Source organism: Wyeomyia smithii, chromosome 1, assembly GCF_029784165.1.
Source record: "Wyeomyia smithii strain HCP4-BCI-WySm-NY-G18 chromosome 1, ASM2978416v1, whole genome shotgun sequence".
Taxonomy (NCBI): domain Eukaryota; kingdom Metazoa; phylum Arthropoda; class Insecta; order Diptera; family Culicidae; genus Wyeomyia; species Wyeomyia smithii.
This window is the reverse complement of record NC_073694.1, coordinates 9,422,844-9,442,502: the sequence shown is the minus strand read 5'-3', so window position 1 is coordinate 9,442,502 and position 19,659 is coordinate 9,422,844. Positions and strand designations below refer to the sequence as shown.

Sequence of the window (19,659 nt, the reverse complement as noted above, 5' to 3'; positions counted from 1 at the left end):
CTTCTCTTTTTCGAAATATAATAAGACTTGCTGGTGAAAGATATCGGTGTTTGCTTGGCTGTCGACCTGTTCGTTGAAGATATCCCCGTTTAATGTTCTGAAAAAAAAATAGCTCGCCTTGGCATGTGACAATAACATTTAAAGGAAACTGGCTGAACAAAGCGTAGAAGACTTTTCGCGAATTTATTTATTTATTTGGTATATTCACCAACAGGCAGGCAGGTGCCCAAATGGTGTAACTTAAAGCTAACAATTAAAATACCTTCAGAGAGTCAATACAATATTACATATTGTTTGTTTGTTTGTTTGTTTATTGTCCAGTAGCGTAAGATTATACATCATTTAGAAATTTGCTACCTCCGTTTTCATCATGCGTATGAACTAATCATAAAAAAACTTATTCTTAACTTGTTCTTAGCCTACTCAATCTAATAAGGGGCCGTTCCTAAACCACGTGGTCATATTTTGATCCCTTTTTATACCCCCCCTACCCCCCCCCCCCGTGTTCTTTCGTGGTCCTTTGGCCAACCCCCCTTCCCCCTTGCGACTTTAACCACGTGGTCTTTTCATTTGTCTAGTGCCAAAAATTCGCTTAAATTTTTTAAATTTTTATTTTCAAACATTCGGTACATTCTATATTTCTAAAATGCAAAAGCTTTTGCTCTTGACTTGGTGGCAACAATAAATTATAAGTCAGAAAAAAAGACCACGTGGTCATTTCGTTAACGATAATTATCGATATTTTAAGGGTGAGCACAGGGGGGATCCAATGAGTATAAAAGAGAGGTGAGGAGAAAACCTACTAACACTTGCACGCGCCCCTCTGCTTGCCCCCTTCTGCCCAGAGATGATGCCAAATAGTGACGTAGCTATTTGAGTTTGCCATTGAGTTCGTCTAGTTGTTTACATTTGAAGCATTTACTAATACTAGGAAAATGCACTCTCCTCCTCACCTCTCTTTTATGCTCATTGGGGGGGATCTATCTGTCAAACATCGTGTAACCAACATATTCGGCAACATGGCGTTTGTTTTGGTTTGTGTTCTTTTTGGTGATGAAAATGATCGATGTGAAATATTACAGAATCGGAACCTTCTTAAATCAGAACTCGTAAAACCGCGAGAAACTTTCATAAATGTGTTGTGTAGTGATTTTTTCCCCATTATTGTTCATAGTTACAAACATCATGGACCAACAAACGTCATGGACCCGAGTTGATCTGCGATAACGCACACATATGTGGAATTTGACATCAGTGAATCCCCTCTGGGTGAGCACAAGTCAGTGCGGCTGGTTACTGGAGGAGACCCAAAAGAATGAGACCTCACCTACCCTTCCCCAGGAGTTGCCTTTGTCGCTAGGTATTTGTTGGGTGCTGCTATTCGACAAGATTTAGCATTGTTGGGGGTGGTGTGAAGGTTCGCCCTGGGTGTCACTGAGTTTCTGAAAAATAATGGAAACTAAAAGGTATTTATAGTTTTAAGCTTCCTGAGAACAGATGAATTCGACAACTTAGTACTGGAGAAGTTTAAAAAAATATCCAAACTTTTTGCACCACCTCATAAAAAGCAAAGGTACGAAATTGTAATAAAATTCATTTTCTTTGGCTTGCTTACTCTTATAATATGATGGACATGCATAGTGGCAGTCTATCGGTATTTCTCTGGTAATTGTTTAGTTTAACTTGGAACTGTTTAAGTTTGAAGTATCTGTTGCCCAACAAACAATTTTTAGTTCCACTAAAAATCCAAATCAACGAAATTGTTGCGCCAAAAAAATATCCTAATTTATACAGGGGGTAGACAAAATAATTGAGATAAAAAAATTCTCTCGAATTTTAAATGGCCAAAACTTTACGAAAAATGAATCAATTTTGATAACCGGTTTCATTTTACTGGATTATACTAGTATTACTTGGGAACTTGGTGTGACCAACCTACACCGAAAATGTTTCGGGTTTCAAGAGTGTGTGTCAAAGTGTACATTTTTTCAACGCATGGAACGTTTTAGGCAACTAAATTGTCTATCTAAAATACTTCATTCAAAAAAATCTGAGATCACCGATATTTTCTAAAAACATTTTTTGTTTTTACAATTATATTTTTGTCGGAGTAGGATCCTAAACTCATTTTTTATATTTTTGAAGGATAGTTCAGATAATTTTTACTAAGATATATTGATTCATAAGAAAAAGGTTCAAATACAGTTAGGTTTTCTTACGCTGGGGATGCATGCCTCGTGAAAAAACCATGTTAATTCAGAAATCCGCTTGATAAACCGCTTTAATTCAAAAATTCGCGCAAAATATCTCGATAATTTGAAAATCTGCATAAATATCCATTTAGAGAAAATCCGCGTGAAAATAATCTGACCTTTCTAAATGTTAATCCAGATAAGTTTTCAAACGCAAGTTTGCAAAGTTGCTTGGTTTAATAAGACCTATTCACCCACAATGTTCGATTGAATTCTGCTAGAGTACTGCAAGCTCAAAGCAATATAGTACCCAACAGGGAAAATCCGCCAAACCCATACTTAATAAATTCATACCTCGATGATTCCTTGGCGAATTTTCAATCTTTGGCTACCAATAAACCCGAAATAAATTCTGATTTATTGACAACATATAAACCTAAGTGAAACAGAATGTCAGAAAAAGTTCTACGCTTTGCAAAAATGTACACTTTGACACACACTCCGGAAATCCGAAACATTTCCAGTGACCCTTGGTCACGTCCAGTTCTCAAGTAATACTAGGACAGTTTTCCAGTAAAATGAAACCTGTTTTGCCAGAATTGATTCATTTTTCGTGAAGTTTTGGCCATTTAAAAATTGACAGAATTTTGCCTGCTTCAATTATTTCCCTTATTATACAACATTCAAAATGAACCTTGGCTTGAAACTACTCCGTAGAAAGCACTCCCGGCGTAAAACCCGAAGACTTTCCAAAACAAACTGTTTAACTCGTCCGGTTATTTGAATTTTCATTCGCAGTATCGTAAGATTTGTTATTCAAGGCCTTAACACAATGGATACGTTGCGGCTGCGTTTGCGGCAATTTGACAGTTAGCCCATACATATACTGTCAAATTGACGTCAACGCAACGCAAACATATCCATTCTGTTAGGCCATCACTGTCTCTGTTTTTAACAAATTTTAATTAGCAAAATTGCATTTGTCGAATAACGTTTGCGGTAAAAACAATGGACGAAAATTGCCGATTTTTCATGGGTTTACCTTTAATCGTACTGACGAAATTACTCATGCATCATCAATCATAGTTACCCAAGAGTTAGCCTAAAAAAATTGACAGCTTTATCAGTCAAACTCTAACTGTGATGGCGAAAAAAGTGAAGCTACTCCGTTCAGAAGTGTGCGCGTTCAAAGAACGGTACCCCGCCGCGTCAAAAACGAACATCGTGCGGCAATTTGTGGACGCCGGGTATGCCGGTTCTGGCATCTACAACATTTTGACACTATTGGACAACGATCAGAGCATCGAAAGAAAGCCCGGTTTCGGACGGCCAACGACCCTGAGCGATAAGAAGCTTCAAAGGATGCTGAAGAGGAATACCGAGGCAAAAGTGGCTAAATCGCTGCGTGCCCTTGGTCGAGAGATTGGTGCATGCTCTAAAACAGTGAAAAAGTATCTGGAGAATATGGACATACATGCAGGAAGTGGCAGTCCCATCCACTGGTCTCGGAGCTGCAGGCAATGACGCAGCAACATTTTCCCGGCGAATCGCGACGTGACAGTGGTGATGGACGACTAGACCTATCTCACCCTGGATGGCAACGACTAGCAGGGCAGGGAGGTAAAGTTTATTTCACAGACCAAGTTCCCCAAGAAGGTGCGGCTGTGGTTGACAATCAGCGAGAAAGGGATGTCAAAGTTGCTCTTCTTTCGCTCCGGGCTGGCTGTGAAATTTATAGTACGAAGTGCCTGACAGAAGTTGCGTCGTTCATCAAGAAATACCATAAGCGCAAAGACACGGTGTTTTGCCAGATTTGACGTCGGCCAACTACTCGAAGCGATCGTTGGAGGAAATGGAGCGGCTGAATATCGATGTGGTACCGAAGTCGGCGAATCCGCCCAATGTTCCCCACCTGCTTCCCATCGAGAATTTCTGGGCAAACTTGAAGCGCAAGATCTATTCCAACAATTTTGTCGCGAAAACGGAGGAGGAATTAATAAAGAGTTTAAAAACATGGCTACACGCATGTTTTCGTCCGCCATGGCGAATGTTCCGGTTAACTGCCGGAAGGCCGCACGCAAGGACGTAATATTTTTTTTGCGAGGAAGCTAACATGATAACCTTCCATGGGAAATTTATCCAACTCAATTATCTGTCCTAGTTTTTTTTTCATCACCATCTGAAATAGTTTTTTCATCACCATCTGAAATAGTTTTTTTCATCATCATCTGAAAAATTTTTTTTACCGCAAACGTAAGCTGTCAAATTATCGATACTTATCGATAATATCGATAAAAACCCCGTAATTATCGATTGTTATCGATGTCCGTTTTGGGCGATATTTCCCATCACTAATAACGACTAGCAATGGGCAAGATCGATTCGATATTTGCAAAATCGATCTTTTCGGGTCGATTTATCGATTTTTTGAATTGATTTTTATGCGCACGATTTTCTACTGAATCGATCCTTTGGATGGTAAGATCGTTTTTTTTCGCCTGAAAAATAAATGTGTGCAAAGCGGATTGAAGACAATAGTGATTGCATTTATTGTTGCTAACGTAATCTGCGGCCGAATTCCGAGAACTCTTTTCTTTGAAGAGAAGAAAATTTCTTCATTTCTTTTTTTTTTCTCTCTCCGAAGAAGTGTGTCCTCGGAATTCGGTCGCTGATCTGAAAAAAGTGTCAATTTTTTACCGGGATGACCATAGTTGAAGAATGGGCTAAAATTCAATAGACATGAAACCGAGAAAAACGCATTTCAAATGTTTTTGTTGGTTCAAACAATTGTCTACGTCCATGACAACTTTTTTCATGAGTATGTCACCACCCCCACAAGGTTCCAGCATATCCAGCTTTCCACGAGCGGTCATGGCGGATAGTGCACGCAGCCCATTTTGACGTTTTCTGTAGGTTAGGGAAGCTGGATAACCTTGTCGTCAAGTTGAAAAAGAACAATCCGCAGCCAAATTAAGTCCCTCCAGTATTTTTAACGCAGTAACTATTTTTTTGCCTTTGTAAACGCGACATCAATAGACAAACCCGTATGAAATTTGGCTAATACGCATGCGTTGTGAAATATATCAAGGATTAGGGGTGGGCGAAACGGCTCTTTTGCAAGAGCGGCTCTGAACCGACTCGTGGTTCACAATGATTCACGAGCGTTGACAGTTCGTGTTGTCTCGGTAAACTTCGGGTTCGCGCGTACCAAACAGTTCTGGTGCGCCCAAACAACCGTGGTTCTTTTGCGTGAGCCGTTCGTTCTTTCGCTCTTTCCTAAGCACCAGTTAATATTAACGGCTCGTGAGCCGTTCGCCCATCCCTAGCGAGGATGAAAAGAACGACGAGACAAGTTTGCACCTCGAACTGAATAGCATGCCTTAGAATGTAAATATTCTCAACACGGAAACAGTTACAATTTTCAATCATAGGATCGTTAACATTGTTTTTGCTGTCAAAAAAACAAATTTAAGTCGCAGCAATTATTCTTCGTAAAACAGCAATATTCGATGCAACAATCTAACGATCGCTTACCTGACGCCCCTAATTACCAGACCACAAGACCGTCTCGAAGGTTGACGTATTTAGAAGTAGTGTTTAAAGTTTCGCCCTCACAAACAGTTAGCAAAATTTCGATTTTTTGGATAACACCCGACCTCGACGTTTTATACATTTCTAATAACTCGTTCACATGATGTAGTATCGTTCATCTTGATTTCAAATCCCATACTCCAAATTTTCCGTGAAAACTAGATATTTGTTTGTTACAAGATACGCGATGTCACGTGATATCTGCTATAGTGTGAACAAGGCATAAGACATTTGGCACAAAAAAAACTATTACAAACTGTGCTTTTCTTCATAAGTCGAGAAAGTGGAATTTAGACCAAATACTCCTGAATTCCGATTGAGCTGAAATTTTGCATTGCATTGGATATTGAATTTACCATTTTAGATATTAGCCAATATTATTTCATATTTGCTACCTCTGCAAGTGCACTTTTTGAAAATTGGCTTCCGTAGGGACGTTGTTTACTATCGTTGTGGGTGTTTACTATCTGGCACCAATTTTTTGATTTAGGTAGAAAAGACATATGCGCGGGGTATTCGTTAACTCAAATATTGCAAAAGTTGAATTGAATGGTCGTGTATATAGCGTGCTGTATTCTGTTCTGCATAGTGTCGCGCTCGCCATTTTTGTTTATTTGCGTTTGGCTGCGGATGTTCCGATTTTTTTATGAATTGGGTTGTTCAGCTATATCAGTTTTTTATATCATCTGAAAGATATAAATTTTTTAAGTAGAACGTGATTTAAAAAAAATTTTTATCATTGTCCTTCGCTTTTTAAATCACGATTTAAAACTGCTTGAAATCTGCTCGAAACCGCTACAAAGACAGTTCGCCCATCTACCAACTGTCATTGTAGCGATTTAGAGCGAATTTTTATATCTCATTGAAAAACCGAAAGAAAATGATATAAAGTTTTAAAAAATCACGTTTTGCTTAGAAAATTACACTCTTCTGGATGATATATAAAAATCGGAAATCCGTGAATAGCTGAACAACCCAATTATACAGGTTTGGATTGCTCTTAGTGCATCCGAAAAAAATAGACCATTCCACGAACTGACAGGTGTCACGGATCCTGCTGATGTTGATAATGCTTTCACGTGCATTATATTTCGTTCATGAATCAAGTTCACAAACGTCTCGTGAAATGGTCTATGGGATGAGCGACAGCGAAAATTCTTAGTAGAAAAAAACCGCCAAAAGAGTACACGCGGTAAAAAAAAGATGGCAATAAACTAAAAATGCCGTATCGTTAGTAGATGTTGTATACGAAAACTCGTTGAAAATGATTGATAAACCAGAAAACGCAAACAAAACAAAATCTCCATAATAGTAGCCAAAAAAGGTCGCAAAAAGCTTATACCGAACAAAAATCGATTTTTTGTTGGATCGATTTTTCAGGCACGATTTTCTTATAAATCGCTGTTATTGAATTTGATTAATCGATTTGGGAAAATCGATTATTTTTCAAAGATTGCCCATTGCTAATAACGACGCGTGTGTACAGGAGGAAATAACTTTTTATTACTGACTGCGTTGCTAGTTTATTTGATCACAACATATCTCTTATCCTTTAATTGAAAGTTTATGATAAATTTAAGCAGTGTATCGAGTAACTAGTCAAGAGAATAATCTTAAAAACGTTTAGGGCGCGACACATCTCCGCGGGGTCGTTGCGGTAACATTGACTCTCCGTTATTCGTAGTTCTAGCTGTCTCGTCGCAATTGCCGAGTTCTGCTGATACTTGTTCATTGGATAGCGGACGTAACAGGTTCTTCACATGGGATGTTTCCGCTTGACGATTTGTCCATTTTCTGTTTGAAGTGTCACACTGTTTCCATAACGCCCGACCACTGTTGCTGGACTCGGAAGGAATCCTGTGGACACCTTGTTCTGTGAAATCAAGTTTTTGAAGTAGAATACTTCTCTCAGGAAGTTCGGCTACATAGGGATGTGAAATGAAAATCTAAAACCGAAAAAAGTGAAAAATATGTCCAATTTTAAATGCTAATAAATCGGTTAGTATTCGATGGATTTCCTTCGTTCTTGCAACAAAACATTGGAAAATCTTCTAAGATTCTTCCCAAAATAAGATAATTGTAATTTTATTATGCACACTATTGTACTATTGAAAATAGTCAAGCCTTCTCAAAACGGAAATTTCGACCTCTGATTAGTCGTTATATGATTGCTTCCCAAGCACGGTCGACAGAATCATATACCTTGCAATTGAAAACATGCTATTTGGCCTATATAAGAGCCTGTTTCAGCCGGAGCCGCTCATAATAGTTCTAGACAGCGACAACAGCAGTCGTCCTTCCTTAGCAGCAGCACTAGCTCTGTGGTTGGTCACCACGTCTCAGGAGCAGCGCGGTTTTTCTCAGCGTGTGTCGCCAGACAGCCATTATTCCCCCTGTGTTGGGGCAGCATGAAGATTGCCATCAGGAAATCCAATTTTGGAAATCAAAACGCCTTTTTGAAGGCAAATAAACAAGACATTGAAAGTTAATCATTTTTGTCAACGCAAGCAAGCATTCTGTGTTGCATCCTAACAATTTAAATTTGTCGCACCCGTCTAATTTACTGAATGTGAAATAGCTTCCACAGTGCATGTTGTCCGTGTATCTTAATTCCCCCAATGTTAGGGCAGCTCAAAGGTTGTAATTAGCAACCGATTTTGAACCGCAACATGCTTTTTTCAAGGCAAATAAAAAAATAATTGAAGGTTAATAATTTTCTGGCATCAACACAAGCAGACATTCTGTGCGGGATGCAATCAAATTCTGTTGTAGTTGTCTAATTTTTACTTTATTCAGTAAACTCCCCACTGTAGGGGCAGCGCAAAGGCTGCGATCAGCATAACCGACATTGAATAATAAACTGCCTTGTTAGAACGCATCCACAAAAGCAGTTAGTTCGACTATGCAGAGCTAATATGAAGTCGATTCAATCAATCAGCATAAACAGAATTTCGTCGTCTCCCAGCCAGAGCTGCGAAAAGTCAATATCATACTACTGACATTACGCCAAAATGATGCAACACCAGAATCAGCCAACTACGATGCATGGTTCATTACAAAAGAGTTTGCGATGTTATAATGATTCTCTTAGCGTCAACTCTCACTCTCATTTTTTTCTTGCTATCTTTCTCGATCATTCGGGTATGGCTGTACTGAGATTGAACCAGCAGAAATATCAAGTTCATTTTGACAGCATGATGTTATGAGGATAGCAAACATAAAATCAATGATTTTTCTTCAATTGATATGTATGATATTGATATATAGTCGGCGTGCGATCAAACCGAATTAAGCGCCGTTTTCTCAGATTGAGTTATTGACACCCAGTGGATATGAGAAGTAATGATCTATCTATTATGAAGTAACGAAATCGTTTGAGCATTTGATAACGATATTATAACAAAAATTCTCTGTAACAGCTTGTACACAGCAATTGCGACGGTAAATGTTTTTAGAAGCTTGGTTCGGTTTGACTGCATGCCGACTAAAAGCATTGCCAATAAACAAATATTACTTCGTTTTGTAACTGAGCGTATTTTAGTTTGGTGCTTTTTCATAACACCAATTGTTATAGAAAGAAATCTATTAATATTTTTCAAATGATCTCATATCTGAAAAATAATTTTGCATTTTTTTTGTTTTTTGACAGCATGAGTTTATTAATTTGATTCTCGAATATTGTGCTTGTTGTAGGTTAAACTAAAGACAGTGTTAGTTCGCGGCAAAAAATTAATCGCGGGCGGCAAAACAGAAAACTTCAAAATATGTATGGGTATGTATATTTATATACAGATCCTGTTAAATTTTGGCACGGTTCAACTTTGAAACTGTTCAATTTCGGTTCGGAACGGTTTTGCTTTTCTCCTAGTTTTCATTCATATTTTCTTTCAACGAAGAGGATGGCCGGAGTTAATCGACTGGTTTCGGATATATGGCCGGAATATGTTTCAGTAAAATGGTAACGATGATCAAAGCAGTGCTTAGAAGTGCTTAAAATCCTACCATGCCTCTCATTGAAAAATGTAAAAATGCGGACCTGTTTGAAATTATAAACCTAGTTCATTGGTGGCCATATCTTGAGTTGGGATCGTCACGGACCGCAAAGCAGATCAAATTTAAAAAATCCTGATAGCAACAAACTTCAAGCTGGCACTGACATAATCACGCTACTGAAACGATTTTTGATATTCCAAAAATCACCTTGATTTGCATTGCAGTGACATTTCCGAGTGAACTCTGTATATTCACGACGATTGACAAAGAGAACCTGAAAATGGCAACAAAAGAGACAAGATATTGAATCACTTGTCGGATCTCCACGCTTACTGTGATGGTTGCTGGCTATTCATGAGAGAAAGAAACGAGTGCGATGATATTTTCTCTCTCGTCATAGTCAGCATGTTGCTTGGATTAATCGCAGCTCTGGCGGCCGGACCTGTGTTTCCCGGTAGGCAATTTTGGTCGATTCCAGCGTGCCCTACAGAAAATCACTGGAAGACTCTGAAGCGGACGTTTCGGTTTTCAAGGGCTACAAACAGCATGGATCTGATCTGAACACGTGAAAAGGTATCCGACCTTGAAGACAGGAACTCCGTTACTGACTTTCATCTTCAAGGTATTCGGATCAACTCACACTGTTTCCATTTTGACCCAAAAAATTAGATTCTAGAGCCATAGTACCTTCAGGAAAGTTGATCCACTAATTATTCTCCATTTTATAGAAGTTGAAATTTTGTGATTAACCCACTTTACAGTGAGCAGCGAATTTTACTTTTTTCATTTTTGCATATAAAAATTCACTTTGTTCAGCAAAGTTGTTGCATATTTTATAAGAAACAACTTTGTCAAAGATACTATACTTCTATCTGCCTTTTTAAATGGACTTTTGTGGAGTTTTCTAAAGATTGCCACCAAAAAGCAATTTTTTCAATATAACATTTAGTAGTGATTTTATACAATTTTTAAAAGTACTACATTGTTGTTTGCTATCACAAAACAAACAAATTCATCGAAGAAAGTTTATTTTTATCTCATATTTCATCGGTTATTGACGATTTTTATTGACACAATGCATGAATTTACTATCAGATATCTTTAAATTCTGCAAATATGTGCAGACTAAACCTTTTCTATATTTAAGTATAAGTAAAACATCATTTAATCTAGATATAGGCATTTGTCTCCCGCTGTCTCCTGTGCAGTTATTTATGAATAAGTAAGTGCATTATTTTAATAAAAATCTTTAATAACTAAATAAACTTGAGAGATAAAAATAAACTTTCTTCGGTGAACTTGTGTGTTTTATGATAGTCAACAACATTGTAGAGCATTGAAAAATTTTAGAAAATCACTATAAATAGTTATATAAAAAAATGATTTTAGGGGCAATCTATATAAAACTCCACAATAGTTGATTTAAATTAGCAGATACAAGTATAGTGTCTTCGACAAAGTTGTTTCTTACAAAATCTACTAAAACTTTGCTCAGCAAAGTGGATTTTTGTATGCAAAAATGAGAAAAATAAAACTCATTTCCCACTTTTAGGTAGATTAATCACAAAACTCTTACTTCTCTAAAATGGAGAATGATTAATAGAACAACTTTATGGAAGACACTACGACTCCAAAACCATTATTTTTTGAGTTAGGAGTAATTAGTGTAAATTATCGCATTATTCTAGCAAAAATCGTCAACAATCAAAAATATATGAGATAAAAATAAACTTTCTTCGGAGATATTGTTTGATTCGTTGTAGCAAACAATTTTGTAGAGCATTTCAAAATTGTAGAAAATCACTATAAAAAGTTGAATAGCAAAAAAAGATTTTTAGTAGCAATCTATAGAAAACTCCACAAAAGTCCATTAAAATTGATAGATAGGAGTATGATGTCTTCCACAAAGTTGATTCTTTTAAAACTTGCTACAACTTTGCCGAACAAAGTGGATTTTTATATTCCAAAATGAGAAAAGTTAAATTCGTTTCTCACTGTTGAGTGGATTAATCATGGAATTAAATCTTCTAAGATGGAAAAAAATTAATGGAACAACTTTGCTAAGATGTTACGGCTCTAAAATCAATGTTTGTGGGTCAAAATAATTTCGATCACATTTTTACAGCTTTGGAAACAGTGTGCAACTGTTTCCTGGGTAAACCGGAAGCAAACCACAGTATCGATATCTTCAAGTGAGACGGAATATGTCGCTTTGAGTACGGCTGTTGCAGAAGCTATATTTCTAAAGGGGTTACTTGAGGACCTCAACTGCAAACCTGAAGCGCCAGTTCTTATCTCCGAGGACAACAGATTGAAAAGGCACGAAACCCGAAGTGAAAACGTGTCAAACATTGTTCCTGAGTTCTAGTCTCTTCTTTACTTCTTTTTTACGAACTGGTTGGAAGGACTCATATGCACCATCAATAATCCACCTCAAAAACTCTCTCCCGCATTCTGTTCTGTAGACTGAGGCCGTTGACTGTTTTTGGTGAATACCAGGGCAGTTGCACAGCGATGCACAGCGGAACAGATGTTCACCTTGAGATAGATCCTCGACATGTTTCGGGAACACAACTTGCAGACACTTCAACTGTTTACAAACATCAAGGCGGCGTGCGAATCAGTGAAACGACATCAACATCATCGGTGAATTATAGAGGAGGCCTTTTCGGCTCTTCGAAGGGAAGTTGCAAGAAATAAACTTACCTTAAAGACTGCCAAAACAAAGTCCCGCAGTCTACAAATCCACACGCACATGCGCTCTACAGAACGCTGATTCCCCCGGTGGTACTATACGGACATCTGATCGATGTGTAGGATTGCGGCGCTCAAGCAGTATCGTATCTGGCTGTGAAGGTACCAGAGCTAGAGCAAATTCTGTGTCATCTTGGATCTAACGGTCCTTTTGATTGTCCTTTTAAAATAAGGATTTGATATCATGAGACAATTTTTACACTCAGGTTAGTCACTACAAGAATGGTACCCCAGCTGTAACTCTGTAAGTCTCTGAATGTTTCATATTTATTGAACAAAGTTACGATTGAATTTAATACATGGTGCCTCTAGTTGTTATACGTAATTGCTTGAAAATATTATTAAAATCATCCTTCCTGTGTTCCTCACATTCCAGGGCACATCGCATAATCGTTCAATTGTTCGCACCTAATATTTTTAGATATTTTATTCAAATGTACTTTGTCAACCATTAGCGGATTGATAATTATATAACATGTTCGAACGGTTCTAATTAGCAGCTTGAGCTGCTTGCTTTTTGGCCGCCGTTACACACTTGGCCATCGTGGGCGATGCTCGCGTAATCGGGTCGGTCATAAAGAAATCCTCCAACTTTTTCTGACTGACATCGATCTTGCTGGCATCGAAGTGAACCGCTGCGTTGCGCAGCATTTCTTCAGCAGTTTTGAAGAAATTCGCCTTCTCCAGCCGGCCATATCGCACCAGGTGGGGAGCCAGGTCTTCCATGCGTGATCGTAGGTCATCTAGGGTGTCGTACGGTAGAGGAGCACCAGTAACTTCCGAAAGGGCACGCAGAATCTTCCAGTCTTCACGTGCCAACCCAGGCGGAGTGACAGCAACCAGGGTTTGCTGGGCACGACCTTCCGTGTTGACGTAGGTGGCCTGCTTTTCGGTGTAAGCTGCTCCCGGTAGAATGGCATGAGCCAACTGAGCACCCGCATCTCCGTGATGGCCCTGATATATGACGAAGCAATCCTTCGGTAGCTGCTCTTTCTTGATAGCTCCGGCATCGGCTCCCAACAGGAACAGCACCTTTGGTTCTGCACTGATAGCGGCTTCCACTCCGGGAGTATAACCAACATCCAGGGCCGCCGTTTGGGCTGCGGTTGTCTGCAGCACATTCCAGACCTTCCAGTTGGGCTGTGGAATGAATGGATTGTTAATCATACTTTAAGGGAGTAGAAAAATGCCACTCACATCCGCAGGGGTCAAGGAGTTAGAAAACACATGAAGAGCGGTTGCGAATGCACTTCCGTCCTTTCGAGCCAACATATCCGCACCAACAATAATCAACGGCTTTTTGGCGGCCTTTAGTTTCTTGGCAAATGGATGATTGCCATAGGCAATATCGCGAACCAAGGAAGCGTCATTTCCAAGATGCTAGAACAAAGGTTTAATTAGTTAAAAAATAATATTTCATCTAACTCAAAGTTTCTAACCTCATACTCATAGGACAAATTAACCTTCGGTCCAATCAAAGCGATATTCTGCTCGTTGTGAACGTAACCCTTGCGCAGTCGCGTGTTTAGTAGCGGAGCCTCGTAGCGTGGGTTCGTACCGACCAGTAGCACCAAATCGGCCTCTTCACAAGCGGCAATCGACGAATTCAACAAATAGCTTGAACGGAAATCGGTTCCCGATCCATCGGTAGGGAATTTTTGCTCGGTGCACAATGTTTCCGATCCGAGACGATTCAGGAGATCTTTCAAAGCAACCAAAGCCTCTGCATCGGCCAACCCACCGGCAACAGCGGCAATCTTTCCCTTCGGAGCACTGCGAAGTGACTGAGCGATAGTAATCAGAGCCGATTCCCATTCAACCGCTTCCAGCTCTCCGCTCGGATTGCGCAACATCGGAGCAATCAATCGCTGACGCTTAAGACCATCGCAAGCAAATCGGGACTTGTCCGATAGCCATTCCTCGTTAATTTCATCATTCTCACGGGGCAAAATACGGAGCACCTCACCGGTGCGTGTGCTAACAATAATATTACTACCGAGAGCGTCCAAAACATCAATCGACTCAATCTTCCGGATCTCCCACGGCCGAGCAACAAAGCTGTAAGGCTTGTTTGTCAACGCCCCGACAGGGCAAAGATCAATCACATTACCAGACAGCTCGGTAAGAAACAGTTTCTCGACGTACGTTCCAATCTGCATGTCGTTTCCACGACCGGTCGTTCCCAGATCATCCACTCCAGCAATCTCGGAAGCAAATCGAATACAGCGCGTACAATGGATGCAACGGGTCATGATGGTTTTTACCAACGGTCCAATGTCCTTATCCTCAACGGCACGCTTTCCACTATGATCGATATCGGTGAACCTGGACCGATCCGAACCAAACGCCATCGCTTGATCCTGCAAATCACATTCGCCTCCCTGATCGCAAATCGGACAATCCAGCGGATGGTTCATCAGCAGGAACTCCATTACACCTTCCCGAGCCTTACGGGTCATTTCGGAGTTCGTCTTGATGCGCCATCCCTTCATCACCGGCATCGCGCAAGCTGCCACCGGTTTGGGGGACTTCTCCACCTCTACCAGACACATCCGACAGTTTCCTGCGACGGCCAACCGTTCGTGGTAGCAAAAGCGAGGTATTTCCACCCCTACAAGAGCAGCCGCCTGCAGTACGGTGGTTCCGGGTTCCACCATCACTGGCTTGTCATCCACAAACACTTCGATTTTCTCCGGCAGCTTAGCCGGAGTCGTTGCCGCTGTCCGGACGGCATGGACTGGCGATGTCGGACAACGCGCACCAAGCGCTAGTGCCCTTGTTAACGGCGCTCGTAGCATCGTTAGTTACGTCCTAAAAGAAAACCAAAAGTAATCACTCCAGTATCGAACGCGTAGCACAGAATAGTATCGGCGCAGTTTAATTACATAATTTTTCAAACAATTTAGCGGAAGGTTCTGTGCCGATTACGAGCAGGGTTTCCGTTGAAGAACACCTTAACGGAATTGCTTTGTTCTAGCTTCGCTTACCTATGCGGGAAAACACCCTGGAGCAGGAATTATTCCGAGAATAACAAAAATTTTACGTACAATTTTTTCCTCGCACAGTATATCTATTTGCTGTTTTTGACGTTTGACGAGGCTGCCAAATTAGCAAAACTCGAAAAATGCAAGCCTGCGCCGCCCGCTACTTGACAGCATCACGAATGTGATTCGAAATATTTACAGCAGGTATTGGTAGATTTGGTCGAAAAAAGAAACCGATTCGACGAATTTTGAGGCGACATTTTTGCATTGGCTGAAGTTATCAATGTTTTTTTTCTGTGTGGACGCATCACTGCTACAAGAGCTTAGATTTATTGCCCATGTGTTTTCTGTATTCCGCACTTCATTGGCGGTATCACTATTGAAGTAAGTGATACGTTTATTATTCACATCCGTGCTTGTGTGTAAATGTTTTACCTTTCCATATCAAGCTTACTGCTCTACTATACCGAGCTTCTGTCCATCCTAACAATATCGCCCAATTACAATTCCCTGTAGAGAACTTTCATACGTTACTCACACCAGTTTTATTATAATAGGGACTAATTTTTCGTAGAAGGGGTCAACAGAGATACTGTAGGATGTGTAAGATTGAAAGAGGGGTACGTGATGGGGAGTCTGAGAATAAACCTGATTCTACTAAGACTCGAACCCACGACCACCCGCTTACCAGAGCGGACTCTGTTTCCTTGCGACTACGGAGCTCCCTTATCAATGTTTCCATCAAGTACATTTGAAATTACGAGTAATACATAATGTTGAAGGTATAATAACTTAGAAGTGGAAGAACAGTACAGCCACATACATAAGACATACGTTACACTCAGGAAGAAATCTTCTAAAAAAAGTAGGTACAAAATGAACTACTCGAAAGTACCAACCTCTGTAAAAAAACCTCTGTTTGAGTAGTTTATGGAGGTTGTGTACCTGCGCAGCCCTGCATTTGTCTCGTTCCCACTCGAAAAATGCAGCATTGATTTTGTAAACAACTTTTTGACAGTTTCGTGAGGGATTTTGTTGAGGGCTCGAGTAGAGCCGCTATTAAGAAAATTCATTCCGTTCATTTTCGTCGAGCAGTTCATACTCGTGTTGGTACCGGGTGATGTGGGGCAAAGAGTACCAAAAGAAATCGCCAGTGTTACGTATGTCTAAGTATGTGGTACAGCTTTTTGAGAAAAAAAAACTGAAGGTTTTTGAGGGAGAAAAAGGTGTTCGGATTTGTGATCAAATTGACAGAACGCTTAGAAAATCTTTCGATGCGTGGTGAAAGACCATTTTGCGTAGAGGAAAAATAAGAAAGTGATAAATAAGGTGGATGGTGAAAGATGCCTGGAAAACCCCCAAGCTACTGTAACCTGCCGTGTTTCATCAGCCCGACAATATCAGCGAGTTTGTATACTTCGTTCAGCTCGTAATTCGTGCGCCTGCACCACACCCCGAGTGTTTGCCACCGAGTATTGATCGCAGATTTCTACGCTCAAAGACCACAAGCGCTCGTCGATCGATCCTTCAACGTCCACGATTCATGTTCGTAAAGTACCATCGGCAGGATCAGAGTCCTGTAGAGCGCAAATTTCGTACATGTCTGTAGGTTAACGGACATAAGCTGGCTACGCAATCCGTAATAAGCCCTGTTCACCCTATTCACCTCGCAGCTCACCTCGTTGTCACATGTCACGAGAGTACCAGGATAAACAAATGCGTCGACCACTTCGAAAGTATCCCCATCCACCAGCTCTACGGTTAACACCGATTGGGTTGTTTAGCTATTCACAGATTTCTGACTTTTTTTATATCAGCTAAAAGAGTGTAATTTACTGAACAAAACGTTTTTTTTTCTAATTTTATGTCATTGTTCTTTGATTTTCAAATGATGAATAAAAATCGCTCTAAATCGTTTGAATGACAGATTGTACATAGGTGAACTGTCATTGTAGCGATTCCGGGAGTTTTGATTCGTGATTCAAAAACCGAAGGATAACGATAGAAAATTTTTGAAAATTGCATTTTCTTTAGAAAATGCAGCTTTTTCAGATGATATAAAAAAGTGATATAGCTGAACAACCCAATTATATCAATATCGTCCGCGAAGCCCAGCAGCATGTGAGACTTCGTGATGATGGTGCCGCTTCTCTGCAAATCTGCCCATCCTGCCTTCTAAAGCTATGTTGAACAGGGAGTCCGAGAGCCCGTCACCTTGCTTCAGACCATCTAACGCATCCGAAAATTTTCCCGCTGTCCTGACGCTAGATGTGAAACCGTCAAGCGTCGCACGTAACAGTCTAATTAGTTTTGTTGGAAAACCATGTTTTAGCATAATTTGACACAGCTCGTAGCGTTTCACTGTATCGTACGCCGCCTTAAGTCAATAACAGATGATGAGTCTGCAAGTTGTGTTCTCGAATCTTGTACCGCTCGAAAACAGCATTGGTATTCTCCAAAGACATCCTACAGCTGCCTCAGTCGTTGTAACAGGATACCTGAGAGAATTTCAAAGCGGAATTGAGGAGGGATATGTCTCGATAATTACTGCAGTCGAGACTATGTCCCCTCTTGTAGATAGGACCCTACGTAGTTGTTCCTCAGACCATGCCCTTAGGATAATCTGATGAATTGCACTACACAGCCGCTCACTCCCGACTTTGAAAAGTTCGGCTAGTAAGCCGTACTTCCCAGCAGCTTTGTGATACTTCAGCTCTTTGCAAGCATTCTTCCCTTCGTCCCAGGTTGATGGGTTCACTGCAGCTTGTCCGTCCTTATCGGAGCGCATTTCCCGGCTTCGAGTGGGAATAAGCAAACTTCCCAAGCAACCATAAGCATTAGGAGAAAGCATTTTATTAGCACTAATTCAGCCTTGTTAATGCCAAATAGCTTTTTATCATGTTTTTTAATGTTTAGGGCATCATGCTAAACTAGCATTACTGAGAGCAAAATATGCGCTTAAAGGGCTACCGTAAGTGCTACGATGTAGTGTTTTAAATGCATATAGAAGACACATTACATTTTTTCGTAAATGCCAATAGTTAGCGATATCGAGTGGTCAATTAAAAATAGACGGAACATGGATACCCCACGTAAATGAAAAAAAAACTAAAGGTGTGGGAATTTTCGACGCAAAGTTCGGGTATATGAAAGCATGAAACTTTCCGAAATACCCAATACAAAACAATTACAAACTAGTAGGTTGGATCCAGGATCTACATCTCCTGGGTTCGTGGTTTCTGAACCATCGATATCAGAATATTATGAAAAGTCCCTGTTGAATTCCAAACGATGTTGAGGAAGTACACATGCACAAAATGAACCATATGTATTAGTTCTGAATATTTTTTTGCATTCGTTCCAGACACCAAATAATTAAGGTTCTAAGTTTTTTTTAGTTTGTGTTCTTAACTCACATGTCAGAAAAGAAAAATCTCATTGGTGCTCCAAATCAGCTTTAGTGATGCATATCAAGGGTTGCCACCTGCAGCACTTTATCAGCTCGCTATTTCGCCTTTTTGACATTATATCAGATATATACAAGCATTTAGGTCAGACCACTGTCGACCACTCAACTGTGCCTTTCTAGTGGACTGTATTAACTTCAGCAGTTGCCTATCGGTGGCACTTCTCCTACTGACTCTTCGTTGCTCGGCCAGGAATGTTGAGAAGAAAAAACTTTAGCTACAGCTTTTCATTACTTAACTTTATTCACCGGATACCAAAAGAAAACTGAATGCTTAAGGGGTTACATACCTTTTTAGTTTTCAAAAAATCGATTTTTTTCTTTTGCATTATCTTAAGGGATCATTCAAATAATACATAACGCGCTCAGGGGTGGAGGGGTATCCAGCGAAGCGTTACATTGCGTATGGCAAACATATAAAATTGCGTTACGTGGGGGTGGGTGGGTATTGAAAATTGCCAAATTCCGCATTACGTAATATTCGAACGGTTCCTAAACTACAACTTCTCGAGAACATTTTCACAATTTTTAATAAATATCTGAGGAATAGGGAGAAAATTAGAGCGATTTGAAGCGCGCCTCATCACGGTCGCATAAGCTAAACTTGAAACTTTATACGCGTTTATCTCGGAATGGTGTTTCTCAAAGAGTGACTTTGTCATGTTTACACTCAAAATAT

At 40.1% G+C, this 19,659-nt stretch overlaps 1 protein-coding gene across 1 annotated transcript; it reads right to left on the bottom strand.

Moving 5' to 3' along the window:
• Positions 1-12,767: 12,767 nt before the first annotated feature.
• On the bottom strand, positions 12,768-15,676 carry LOC129717589 (NADH-ubiquinone oxidoreductase 75 kDa subunit, mitochondrial). The gene is made up of 4 exons (XM_055667603.1): positions 15,518-15,676; positions 13,970-15,341; positions 13,728-13,910; positions 12,768-13,670 (listed from the first exon to the last, which is right to left on the bottom strand). The coding sequence occupies exons 2-4, from the start codon at positions 15,326-15,328 to the stop codon at positions 13,020-13,022; spliced, it is 2,193 nt and encodes a 730-aa protein (XP_055523578.1). The 5' UTR covers positions 15,329-15,341; positions 15,518-15,676; the 3' UTR covers positions 12,768-13,019.
• Between the last annotated feature and the right edge of the window lie 3,983 nt (positions 15,677-19,659).

Bases quoted from the DNA above. Each gene is read 5' to 3' on its own strand.
- LOC129717589 (XM_055667603.1), bottom strand. From the start codon at position 15,328: ATGCTACGAGCGCCGTTAACAAGGGCACTAGCGCTTGGTGCGCGTTGT. The intron at 13,911-13,969 runs GTTAGAAACTTT...CCTTTGTTCTAG, and splicing joins ATTTGTCCTATGAGTATGAG to CATCTTGGAAATGACGCTTC. The intron at 13,671-13,727 runs GTGAGTGGCATT...TTCATTCCACAG, and splicing joins ACTCCTTGACCCCTGCGGAT to CCCAACTGGAAGGTCTGGAA.